At 49.5% G+C, this 13,264-nt stretch overlaps 1 protein-coding gene across 2 annotated transcripts in view; it reads right to left on the bottom strand.

The window, feature by feature from the left end:
• The window catches only part of LOC118985015 (BEN domain-containing protein 5), a 1,089,084-nt gene that overhangs the window by 86,707 nt on the left and 989,113 nt on the right, over positions 1-13,264 (bottom strand). For both annotated transcript variants that reach the window (XM_037043322.1, XM_037043321.1), the window contains one exon: positions 6,628-6,739. In XM_037043322.1, coding sequence (XP_036899217.1) covers positions 6,628-6,739 — 112 coding nt within the window. The remainder of the gene's footprint in view (positions 1-6,627; positions 6,740-13,264) is intronic.

Below are 13,264 nucleotides of genomic sequence, written 5' to 3'. Positions count from 1 at the left end.
TCCTTGGTGTGATTATGTGTAACTACACACTCATCTGTGTGTTTGTCCCTAATTTACCATGTTTATGTTTTCATGTAGATGCATTTTCTGTTTGATGTATGTAAATGCATGCATCTTCTGCAAGTTTCTATGTTGTGTGTGTGTGTCTCACGTGTAGTGGAAATGAGTGCTGGTTCCATGTGTGTATGTGCCCATGTCACCATCTGCTCTGTTATGTCAATGGGTTACAGTTTACTTATTTATTGGACAGAAAGAGAGCAGCTTATCTTGTGGACTACAGGAGGTAAGCAAGGAAAAACAAAAAAACAAAACAAAACCCAGCCCTGCGTTGCTCTATTTTAAAAACTACTCCATGTTGTTATGGCAGCTAATTTTCCTTAAATGATTTAAGAAAATGGATCTGTCTAAAAGAACTGTAGCCAAGTTGTTATAGCAACACAGGCCTTTCTCCTCTAGGAAAAGGGGGGACATCACCCCACAGCATAGAAACCTCTCAAAAAAGCAACTCTTGGGCTCTGAGGGACTCGGAGAGCACAGGCCGGGCAGGAGGGGACCATTCACCTCCCAACGGTTTGTGGGGTTCTTCTTAGCAACAGCCCTTCTTAGCAACAGTCTTGGCTCTTCTCCAGTTCAGATCTCAGCCTTCACCTGAACCATGCAATAAGCACCTAAAGGGTCTCCTGCTTCTATTCATCTCAGCTTCTTTGATCCACTGGCCACACTGCAGCCTTAGTGATTTTCTAAAGCATATATTCTTTATTCATCTGTTCATCCATCATTCAACCTAATATTCTCTATGGTGCCACATCCTATGCTAGGTTCTGGATGTGAATAGTCCTTGAATGATGTGTCAGGAAGGTTGGCCTTTATCCCACAAGTAATGGGGAGGCATTGAAAGGTTTTAAGCTTGGGAGACAGACTCAGTTGGATTTAAATTTTAGAATGACGCTAGAGTGTCTGCACTGGGGGGAATGAATAAATGGAAATGCTATTCATTGATCTATCCCTTTTGACAGTTCTTTACTGACTGTACTGATTCCAAGATTGAGAGAGGGTGTACGCTAAAATATTTCTGACAAGTGTCATTTTGTTCCATTGCCTTGATTTTCTTTTATAGTCATGAAGTTTAATTCAATGAAAACTCAACTTAGAAGAAGGCCTAGCACTTTGATTTTAACAGGAAGGAAGCCCTGGGACACAGAAGCCAAATCCCTTGGCCCAGTGACCCAAGTTGTGCAGGAGCCCCTCCGCATCAGTCCTGCCCTCCCCGTCGCAAAGCCTGCACACTAGTCTCGGCGGCCGGCATCTCCCACCTCCACTCCATGGCTCAGCTTTCCCTGGAGTGCCCTCTCCCTTTTCCCTACAACCTCCCTCACCCCCAAACCATGGCGATTAGACAGAGCACTGCCAATCTGTAAAGGCCCAGTCTAAATCCCCTGAAAAACTCCCTTTGATGCCCCCAGACACATACCCCCACCCCCCCAAACACTGCATTAATCCCCCCAGTCCTCTGTTTCCAAAGCACTGCCTTTTCTCAATGACAACACACCTTCCTGGCTGCCTTGGATTAAAATTGTTCACAGGGGTCTGGCCTTCCCAACAGATTGTGAGCTCTTCCTGGCCAGGACCCTGCCCCATTTATCTCTCTCACCCCAGAGGTTACCCAAGAGTCTTGCACATGGTAACATTGAGAAATGTGTGTTTAATTCCATTAATGGAGCATATCAAAGCAATACCAATTTTTTAATTTATCTCCACCAAATGCTCCTGTGAGTGTGCCTCACAGGTACCCAGTCAGATGCCCGTAGAGTGGCAGATGAATGGTCCTAGGAAGCCCATCCAGTGATGGGCTTAGCTCTTTAAGACCTCAACTGGACATAGGTATGCGAGGAGGGCTCTATGTGTGCTCTTGAGTGGGCACTCAGGTTGTGTGGCTGATGGGGTGATGCGAGATCACTTTTTATGGTGTGTGTGCCAGGGTAAAGCCAAACCCCCATGGGTAGGGAGTGAGCTCTCACCTGAAGGGTAATGTCATTGCTGGTGCTGATTACCTGGGGGGAAGGGAGAGCTCAGACCTCACCTCAGAATGGGACCTCACGCTGAACAGAGTTGTAACTGCTCCTGGGTCCTCTTCACCACTACGGGCACTGAAACGTCTAGGAGCAGCTCCCAACCAAGAAATGGGTAGGTGATGGGACCTGAGGAGCCCTTGTCAGCCAGAGAGAGCTAATATCCATGGCGAGTAGAATGGGGGCCGGGTACTGAGGCCAGGGGTGGCACAAATTAGGATAATCAGGAATCTACGTCATGGGAATGAGAGTGGACAGTGCCATCTCAGCTTCTGTCCTTCGAGTTTGGGACAATCTCAGCAGGGTGCAGGGGAACCCAGGAGAGGGCCTATGTGCACAGACAAACCAAAGCCTTAAGTAAAAAAGGGCACCGTAGTAGTGGCCACAGAATCCAGGACTTTCTGAGGGGAAGGGGAGGTGGAGGAGTGGCCTGTAGTTCAGCTGCTCCTTTTCATCAGGAGCATCTTATAAAATCCAAGTCTAGAGGTTCTGGGCTTGTTTCACCGCTTGCTCAGCTGAGTACCTACTCAGAGCCAGGTCCCTGCTGAGCACTGGGACTCTCAGATAAATCAGCCAGACCCTGCCCTGGGGGACCATAAATCACAGTTGGCAAGCAAGGGCCACACGAGCCACAGGGAGCTCTCCTGGGAGTGGGGCGTAAAATACTTCCTGAGATCCAGCGCTGCCCTGTGGGGCAAACACTCCTTTGTCAAGATGGTCATTTAACATCCAGGTCCCTGAGAAGCGTGAAAGGTGCAGAGAACATGGGCTGGGAAAGTGGCCTTTAAAGCAAGGGCCATTGCTAGCACAGGCCAGCAGGTCTCCAGTGGCAGACACAGAGGGCTCATTCCAGGAGATTCACAATGCAAGTCACACTGATCATGACTGCCCAGCTTCAGAGTCCCCATGTCTACAGCTTGTCCCCACATTCACTCTTCCTCCCAGGTTCCCTCTCAGGAAGGGAACCATGTCCACTCTACCGTCCAAGCCGAAACAGGGGCCTCATGCAAGACCTTTCCTCTTCCATCGGTATCACTAAGTTGCTCATCTCTCCCTCTGTGAAAGCTCCAGACTCCTGCCTACAGCAGGATCTAGTGGTCTGCAGACTCTACCCTGGCACTCTCCAAATCCACCTTCTTACAACTTCCCCACTTAAAGCATCCACTGGCTTCCCATTCCCACGGGAATAAAGTCTACACTGCTCCCTATATCATGACTCCCCTCTGCTGCTCCCCCTGCCCCCCAGTACCAGCCACACTGAAGAATCTGCAGTCTCGTGTGGTGCCGCCCTCATGAGGCAGATGCACAGGTGTGTCTGCTGCCTGGAGAGTACTTCCTGCCTGGAGCATCCTTCACATATTGGTTCAGGTGTGGCCTCCTGGGTTGGGCTCCTTCTGTGGGTTCCCATAACCCCTGTGCCTCCCTCCACAAATGCACCCAGAATACCTGTCTGTAAATTCCTTTCTCCACTAGGTTGCAGCTCCTTAGGGGTTATGATTATTACTCCCAGCATCTAGCACAAAGCCTGAAGGAGGACAATGAAGAAGACAAAGGTCACAAATGTAATCCTAGCCCATCAGTGAAGGTCTCGCTGACTCTCTGTGTGTTGCTTCTGTAAGTGGAAGCCCACTGGGATAGAAGGAAGGAGGCTGTGAATATCTAGTAACAAGGCCCGAAGCTGTCCTAACAGTCCAGATAGCTCCAGCTAGCGTGATTATGATGGCTACATGACAGTCAAGGTCAGGAGGAGAAATGCACTTAAAGCTATTAGGATGGACCCTGAGGGGCACTGAAGTGTTTGCAACTGGCCCCAATGACTCTTAAGTCAAATGTGAATTTGAATCAGGTCCAAGTAATATTTGTTGAGGATCTGCTACACATCAGGTACCGTCCTAGGTGCCTGGGTGCTTTCACACAGCTTTGAAGTAGAGAGACCGTGATTTATCACCCAAACTGGGACACTTGCAAGAGGAAAGGGGGCGGCATCACCAAATAGCCTAGGACCACAGGCATAGGCCAGGACTGCCCCACGCAGGCTGGTACCTACCACCATCTTATGCATAGGTCACACTTGGTGATTTTTTTTCTAACCCCAGACACAATTGGTAAATCTATAGTTGTCAGTCTTTACTTATTTACTATCTATTCCCTGACTAGCTTGCGAGGGTTAGGGCTTTGTCTATTATTAGAACCACCATGGTTGATATACAGAAGCTACTTGATAAATATTTGTGGGAAGGAGGAAGGAGAGAATGGGGTAAAAGACTGGACAAGGGGCAGGGGGAGAGGAAGAGACTGAGGGAGGCGGGGTGCTGCTCCAGGTCAGCTTGACTCCCCGGTAGTGTTTCATGTCCTTGCGGGGGCTATAGGAGGGCACTTGCAGGAAGGGTGCAGCCTAGGCAACTGGCTCAGAGCCCAAGTATGGTTATGAAGACCAGCCGGCAGACAATCCCTGCTTGTGGCACAAAGAGTGTCCTGACATCTGACATCTCCGTAACTCAGTCTCACCTCATCTGTGTTCTGTAACAGGGTGAGTGCCTGGTTGTTTGCGAGAAGATCAAACAGCCAGGCACCCACTGAGGATGCTGACTCATGATGGCAACAGCAGGCTGCAGCCTCCTCTCTGAGCAAATCTAAGCCCCTTCCTGGGGTTCCTTCCCCCACTCCACACTCCCCGGTTCTCTCCCCAGCAATAGTCCTAACACACAACCACTTGGCTCGCTGGCTTCCACTCCGACACTTCTCCTGCCCATGTCCTTTCTTTCATCATGCCTCTTTGTCCTCCCTATAACTGTTTTGTGTCTATAAACTATAATGCATTTGGCATAACAGAACTTGCCATGTTCTGTCCAATTTAACTCAACAGATAGTTATTGAGTATCTATTATCAGCCACTACACACACACACACACACACACACACACAAACACACCAGTAGGAGCTGTTCTCTTTTAAAAAGAGGTAGCAGAAAAAGAAACACTGATTCTTTCCAGGAAGCAGCCCTTAACAGAGAGGTCAGGTAGTGTTACAGGGTAGGGGTGGGGGGAGGCAGGGCAGAACCCAGCGAACAATAGACCCTTCCTGAGAAGTCCAGAAGCAGCTTGTCTTTGCCAGGAGAGCTGAATCAGGATGGCCTGGAGGGCTCAGGGCCATAAAGGGCTTGGCAAACACAGTTAACACCTTCTGTAGAGGAGGAAGGATGAGTGGGAGAAGGAAGCAAGTATCCTAAAGCTACGCTGTACAAGCACTGACACGGCAGGGGGGCTGAAAAAGACTTAGGAAAGCCAAGTTCAGAGGGGGATCGGGAAGACAGTTAACAATATTGCACCTAAGAGTTTACTTTTCCCTTCACCCTTGCTCTAACTCATGCATCTGTTTCACGTACACGTTTTTGTCTCCTTCACGCCACTGCACAACGAAGCCTGGTATCTGGGAGGGGTGGTCAATATAACGTTGCTTTTCAATTTAGAATCTTGTTTATTGGCATCTTCAAGGAGTTACACTGATGCAACTCCAAAATACACCAACTCTGGGAACTTTGCTGTCTCAGCCGTCACTACCTGTCACCTGGTGGCAGCCAGGGGGTCTTAAAATCACAGTCATCAAAGTTGAGAGAGACTCAGATGTAGTCTCAATACGATGGAGTCCCCTCTGTGCACCATTTTTGTCTGTGTCTCGGAGTAGCAAGGTGGAGTTCACGGCTCACACGCCCACTTTGTCCCCAGGCAGCTCTGACGGCTAATGCATTCCATTGTCCTGCGGGCCTTACTGCTGCCTTTGGTGTCCGCCTGAAACAGTCTGTCCTGTTCTCTCCGACAGCCCTTCAGAGAGAGGACGATCACGGCCGGCCCCCTTTTTCTAAGTTGTGAAACCCCAGTGTCTTTTGTGTCCCACAAAATCTTGGCCCTATGAGCCAACTGAGTGTGGACACCCACTGTCCCCTTCTCTGGGAACAGCTTCATCACTGCCACCATGTCCCCATGTCTAACCACGTGCTTCTGGTGAGCTCATCCTGTCCTTTCATATCCTTGCTCCTTGGGCCGGGGTTGACTTGCCCAGCGGTGGACATGTCCTCCACGCTAGGCCCATCATAGTCTTTTTGGAACTGGAACTAAAAAATGAGAGGGAGTCACTCCCTAGTGGTAGGGGCCACGGAGGTGACATTTGGCACGTGCTCCCCACAGGCGAAGGAGGCCAGTCTACAGTCTTCAATTCTATGAGACACTCTGGTAGTCGTCTGATAAGTTACTTATTTTGCTTAAACTAGTGTAAGTTCTATTTCTTTTGCATGGAACCAAAGGGCCCAGACAAATGTGGATCTGCTCCAGGAGGTTTCCTCTGCCCCGTGAGACCTCCACGGCTGAGCCCAGTATTTGTGAGCCGTGGGGAAGACACCTGGGTCTGTCCACTTCAGAGAAGACATGAGCGGCCCTGGCCCCTCCCTGGTTTTGACCCCATATTCCCAATTTGCAGCTGCTAGTGAACTTCCCCGGGATAACACTGCTCTTTCCCAGATCAAGCCAAAGACCAGCAGCCGCTGAGGCGTTCAGTTACTCACAGGGTCGTTGTGCATCTGGATGATGAGCTGCTTTACCCCATGCAGGGTGGGGTGGGCCCACGGAGAGGGATCCAGCCAGTGGCGGTTCAGGTCGAATCCCATCAGAGAGCACCTGGGCAGCAAGCACCCAAAGCCAGAGTCAGACAAACAGAACAAGCCAAGCTTCTCACTTACCAAAACGCGGTTAGGAGTAGGAGGTCTCATTATGTCACTCACCTGGCATTTGTTTTTTGCCAGAGACATTTTTAAGCATTTCACATGTATTAGTTCATCTAGTGCCTTCCATGACCATATGGAGTCACTACAATTATAATTATCACTTTACATAAGAAGAAACTGAGTCCTAAATACTTCTGTTGTGGTCTTACCTTTCGTGTCCACGCTCTGAGGCCACAGATGCATGCACATCTAGACAGGCCAGCAGGAAGAAATGCTCAGGCCAAAGCCACGGGTGTATCCCCCTAGTCCTCTCTCATACCCAGCTGGTCCACTGTCTCTACTTTCAAAATACAGGCTCCAGCACAAATAATGACCCCCCCTTTATTATAAAATCATAGGCATGTAATTCTGAAACACAACAATATCACACTCAAGCGTATCATATGGCATTTTAGGTGAAATGTTCAAATTACAACTATAAGTTATTACACCCATATTATTACCCTGCTAACCACACGTAAGCAGGTGTTACTTCTGCTGAACCCTGTATGTTCAGAAACTAACATCTTTTCTTCACCTCCACTGATATCACTTTGAGTTTGGAGCAGGGTCCAGAGTATTGTAATATAATCTCTCATCTGGTCTCCTTGCTTCCACACTTCCATTCTCGCACTTCTTTGATCCTGTCTCCCCCTCCCCCCAGCTCCATAGTTCAAATAGCCAGCATGATCCTCTGAAAACATAAGTGAGATTGCGTTCCTTCTCTTCTCAAATTGTTCCCTGATAGGGGCAGAACAAAAGCCGAAGTCCTTACAACCAGGTACAAGCCCCAAGTGGTCCATCGCTGCTGATCCCTCTGACCTCAGCTCCTACCACAGCCCCTCTTGCCGTGCCGGATGCTGCCTGCTCCCTGTTCCTCCAACACACCAGCCTCTTCCTGCCTCAGGGCTGGTGTACAGGCTGTCCTTCTGCCTGCCATTCTCTGCCTCCAGATAGCTGAGTGACTCATCCTCCCTGTTTCAAATCTTTGATTGAATTTCACCTGCTCTGTGAAGACTCCTCTGCCCACCTTCCCCCCACCCTCCCTCGGGCACATTAAAGACCTTCACGAGGGCAGATGGGATCGTGACTGCTGGTTCTCCTTCTCTCCCTCCCCTTCCTTTTCTCAATCCAGATCTGCCCAAACCCTGCTGGTCCTGGCTGGGAGGTGCCTCCTCCAGGTCTCTGTTCCAGGGCCTCCCAGTCTGCTGGGTCTGCACACACCACTCACAGTCTCCAGGCCAGCCTGGGCCGAGGCACAGCCCCCAGAAGCCTGTGCTTGCTCCCCATTCAAGGTACCACTCTCCTTCTCTCCAATCTGTCCTCGCCCTCTCCCCAGCATGTCCCCCACACTGACCCATCTTGCTTCTGGGGCAAGATTCATCTATGGCCCTTTATCACCTATGGGATAAAATTCTGTTCTTTGCTGACTTTTAACCACATTTGAAATAGATAATGGCCGTTATTTCTTTCTCTGTCCAAATTGTCCTCCTTTGTATTCTTTGTCCTCCTGTTCCACCGTTTTATCGCCTCCACCTTATCTTTCAAGCTCCTCTAGTTCCCTATGCAATACAATTTTATCCTCTCCGTTTACTAAATTTGCACTCCCACCTATCGCCCTTCTCAGAAAAATAAAGGACTCCACCAGGGACCCACCTCTGCTTCAAGATGGTTGGGGTGGGGATGGTGGAGGCATGGTGGGTGAATAATGATGATTTCCTTCTACTACTTAAAATTACCTTGTGGGAGAATAACTAATGTTTTGTGGGGACACGTGGGGTAACAGTGCATTGAGAAGTCATTTGTTTTGGGCCTCGTTGAATGCATAGAATTTTCCAGGCGTTGGGGGCAGAAGACACAGTGTAAACAAAGAAAAGAACTGGGAAGCCACCTAGGATGTTGGGAGAAGGGTGGGCCGTTCAGTTTGACTGGATCATAGAGCACGTGGTGGGTGGGTGGTGGCGGTGAAGCTGTGGAGGGAGACGGAGGGGAGGGCCCGGAGTGATTGGCAGGGAGTCTTGTTATCCCGCCTTTGTGCTGCTGTACGTAGACAGGGCCAGTGTCCGCGCTGGCTTCTCGAGGACGGTGGTGAGAACAGAGGCAGCCCTGCCTGCAGGTTACAGCAACCTCTCGTCACCATCGAGGGAACACAACTGAGCACTTGCTGGCATCACTCCGGTTAAGTACTTTACTAGGTATGAAATGCTTCCTCTCGGTTGACCCGACCGATGATGAGAGAGGCAGGCTCTATCGCCATTCCACTCTGCGGGGTGGAAACTGGGGCACGGAAAGGTTAGGGATAACTTGCCTGGAAAGGAGGGCTGTCAGGACTGGTGCACAAGGCGCCTGCCACCCCTGCCCTCAGAGCGCCTCGTCCCCTAGGAGACAGAGGGTGTGCTCACGGGCTTCTGTCTGCTTAAAACTTGGGACAGTGCTGTGAGGATTAAATGACAGAATACACAAGCAACTTAATTGGGCACAGGTTCTCACACATGATAGCAGCTCAGAAATGTCACACTGCCGTTTTATTGTACCTTATGATTGTTTTATACTACATCCTATATGAGTGACATGCCCAGTAAGTTTGCAGTCCCCAGAGGGCCGGAGTGAACAGCAGACGGCAGCGGTCAGGGATGACATCCTGTCTTTTCCTCCCATCTGGGAGCTGAGTCCGTGTCCATGCTCTGCTCCCTCCCGGTGCAGCAGCCATCGGTCCATGTTCTTTGGGGAACGCTCAGCATCTAACTCTGTGATTAGATGGAGCAGGAAGATGGAGAAGGAGAGTTTGTCCCTCCATCGGTCCAAGGTGATGAGTCTTCTCCCACCACAGAAGACCTATGGGCCAGGTGCTCCCTCTCTGGGACCCGGCAGCCCGGGCAGCAGCATGGAACCCAGCCTTAGGCAGGAGCTCAGGTCTTAAACTGGGACTGGGTGAGCAGGGCTGGGAGCTGGGTGCCTGGCAGTGCAACTGTGGAGCAGAGGTGGATTCTGCCTGCCAGCAGCTGCTTCTCTGCCCTCCAGGGCTACCCTGTCAATTGTTGGTTTTCCAAGTCTGGTTCTCTGGCTTTGGCTTTATTCTGTATGTCCCTTCCTATTCATTCCCTTTGTGGTTCAGTGGCTGGGGTCAGTTCTTGCTTTTTTAACTGAAAGTATCCCTAGCTGCATGGCTCTGTGGGCTGATTTATCAACAACTCCATCAGGTCCCTATACTATATCCTCTTCCCGATGGCTCATTACCGAGCAGATGGGACCTTTGCTGTGGGTGCTGTGCCCACAGAGCTCTTCCAGTCCCTACAGAGTATCCAGATTTTAAAAAGGAACATTGTCTTTGATAATACGACTTAATCCTTAATGACTGTATCCTTAGAGATGGTCAGCTTACCTACCTCTCCTTTGCTTCCAAGTAGGAATGTCCTCCACAATGTCGTGGCTGAGTCACCAGCTTGTTCCATGACACTTCTGTGACCACCTCCCCACCGTCAGCTTATCTCATTCCTGAACAGCTCTGCTAGGAAAGTCTGTCTTCCAGTGGCTCCGTCAGCCTGAGCCTTGACCCAGCAGAGTCACACGGAACCACGGGAATGCCATGTGAAGGCCAGGGGCTCTGGGAGTCACAGTCAGGTTTGAAGGTGGGCTGTTCTCTGTATCAGCTGTGTGACCTTTAGAAAGTTTCTTCTTAAAAAAAAAAAAAACTTCTCTGGGCTTCTGTTTTATCATATGTATAATGAGGATAATAACCTTGACCTTCTGGACTTCATACCTGAACTAATGTCTGTAAATGGTCCAGCAGAATCCCCAAAAGAGTGACTATTAAGTAAATGGTAGCCAAGGATGACAGTGGACATGGTGGGAATGGACAAGATGACCTCCCGATGCCAGTCTCTCACTGAAGGTGAAATCCTGGGTTCCTGCTCAGGGTCTCTGTCTCCTTACTGCTCTTCTTGTCTGTTATCTATTTTTAAAGTGGAAATATCTGCATGAGCTTAAAATCAGGACCTGTGTCCTGACATAAGGGGAGCTATTGATGGCTCAATGAGTCAGAATATTTGACATTAGGACCATTTTAGAAAATCCAAATTTAAAGAAGTCAAATGTATATATAACTGAATAATATGCTTTCTTTCTCTTGAGTCAGAGATACTCTTGAGTATCTTTTCTCTCCCCTTCCAAACCGTGTGCCCAGTGAGGGCAGGGACTCTGTCTGAGCCATCCTGCCCACCTCCACTCCAACTCACCTACTACAGACCAGGTGGAGAGAACGTGCAGCACATCTACTGAATGAATGAGTGAATGAGTAGATGCACAAATGCATAAATAAATGTCCTGAAGGTCTGCAGACGAGGTCCAGCTAGTTACTTGAAGGCATAGTTTGAAAAATATTTAAGTACCTGTTACATGCTAGACACTTTTGTAATAACCAAGTGAGGTAGGTATTATTTATCCCATTTTATAAAAGAGTGAATGAAATAAAGCTGAGATTTGACCTTGACAAGATCACTTAGCAGCTTCTAGGATATAGAGCTGGGATTTGAACCCAGGTCGTATTGATGTCAGACTGGTCGACAGTGACCCTTTGAAATCCCCCCCCCGGCTACCGGGGAGGCTGTGCGATCCATGAAGGAGACACCGAGCTGCTCCTTTGCTCTCCCCGTTCTGTCCTGGCCTCTCCTCGGCCCAGTGGCAGAGACGCACTGGTTCCAGAAGCCATTATTCAAATGGCAAATAAATAGCCCCATCCAGTGAAGGGCATCGTGCCTCATCCCTGTTGCAATAATGGCAGCTGGAATGAGAGCAATGATTTTAATTCCCCTCTTCATGATTTCCTTTTCATCTCCTGTAAAGGATGGAGGAGAAGGCAGCTCGGTGGCTCCGGATCAATCTTGTTCTGAGCACCGGGGGGCTGCCTGCGTCTGGGAGGGCGGCATCGACAAGCAGAGATGTATGGGCTCGCGTGCAGGGTCCCTCGAACGCAGCCCTTTTCAGCATTACCAATGAGCTGGATTGGATTAAGTATATTTGCACCAAAAGCAAAATAAATATTGCTTTATTTAATACCACTAAAAGGTTGGGATTCAATTGCCCTTGGCCCGAGGCACCTTCCAGCTGTATTGATTGGCCAGTGTCAGAATGCCAGACAATCTGTCATCAACAGCTCCTGTAAACTGCCGAGCAGTTGGGGGAAGGGGAGGTGGCTCTGCTGTGGTGGAGCTGGAGGACAACAGGCAGTGTCCTTTGTCCCAAACACAAGGGATAATTATAACACATCCGCTCCTCCTCACCATCACTGGGATATTTAAAGCATTTCCCTCATGTCCCTTCTTAGATTATCACAACAAGGAGATAAATAAAGGCTCGGAGAGGTGAAGCAGTCCGTCCACAGCCAGCAAGGACAAGTGGCAGAGGCAGGACTTGAACTCTGTCCGCCAGGCTCTAAAGCCAGCCTTCTTAGTCATCACTCTATTCTCTCCCAGCAGCCCTGGGAGTCAGGCCAGCACCTGGTAGACGGGGTTCATTTGAGGTAAGGGGTGAACACAACACCCTTATTTTTCAAATGAGGAAACTATGTCTCCAATGGGGGGCTAGCATGAAGGAAACCTTTACACACATTAACAAAAGGGCCCCCCTCCAGGCTGGAGACTTTTAAATAGGTTCCCCTTCTGGGAGAATGAAGTACAAAAAATGCCACTTGTTCTGGCCAGACATGGGGATGGGAGCAGAGTTGCAGCCCCCATTTTTCCTCTTGACTGGGAGCCTTCATGCAGTATGCAAACCACATGTCCTTGTGCGGTGGCCTTGGATGTGCCCAAGGCTCACAGCGGAGCCACACTTAGTGCTTGGGTTTCCTACCTCCAGGGGTCGGCCAGGTCTTTCCTCTCTCTGGGGAGAAGGGGTGCTCATACCACACCTGGAAGAGAGGTCACCTCCAACCCTAAACTGCCTGGGGCCCTTTCTCCCTGAACTTATTTCTAGGGGACAAGGAACAGTTTTGTTGGGGTGCTTTCTCCCTTGTGGTGGGGAGCATAGGGCCTGGGGAGTCCACCTCCCTCCTACCTGTCTCCTTCTTGATGGCAACACTCACCAGGCTTGGGGATTTCCACAGTGCTTATCACTCCACAATTGTGTACAGTCACCAGCTGGAGGGCGACTTCATAAAACCCAGTTCCCACATTTCAGAGATGGAGAAACTGGGACCAAGGAGACACTGCTATGTAAGACCTCAGTTGGAAGTCCATTCAAGAACCAATGAATTATTTTTCTCTTTAAAGGAACACTGATGAGGAATAAAAAGAACCACTTTGACAAGCCTGAGGGAACACATTTTCTAAAGGCATAAACTGGCCCTTGGGACTAGGAGATTATTTCAATCTCTTAGGTGGAAAAGGGCAGAGGAAACACAAAAAGGAAGAGAAACCCTTTAGTTTTGCCCAAGAACTGGAGC

The sequence above is a fragment of the Sturnira hondurensis genome, unplaced genomic scaffold (genome assembly GCF_014824575.4).
Source record: "Sturnira hondurensis isolate 20B ecotype Veracruz unplaced genomic scaffold, ASM1482457v3 Scaffold0004068, whole genome shotgun sequence".
Taxonomy (NCBI): Eukaryota; Metazoa; Chordata; class Mammalia; order Chiroptera; family Phyllostomidae; genus Sturnira; species Sturnira hondurensis.
Note: the sequence above shows the minus strand (reverse complement) of the source record. Positions and strands in the feature narration are given on the sequence as shown.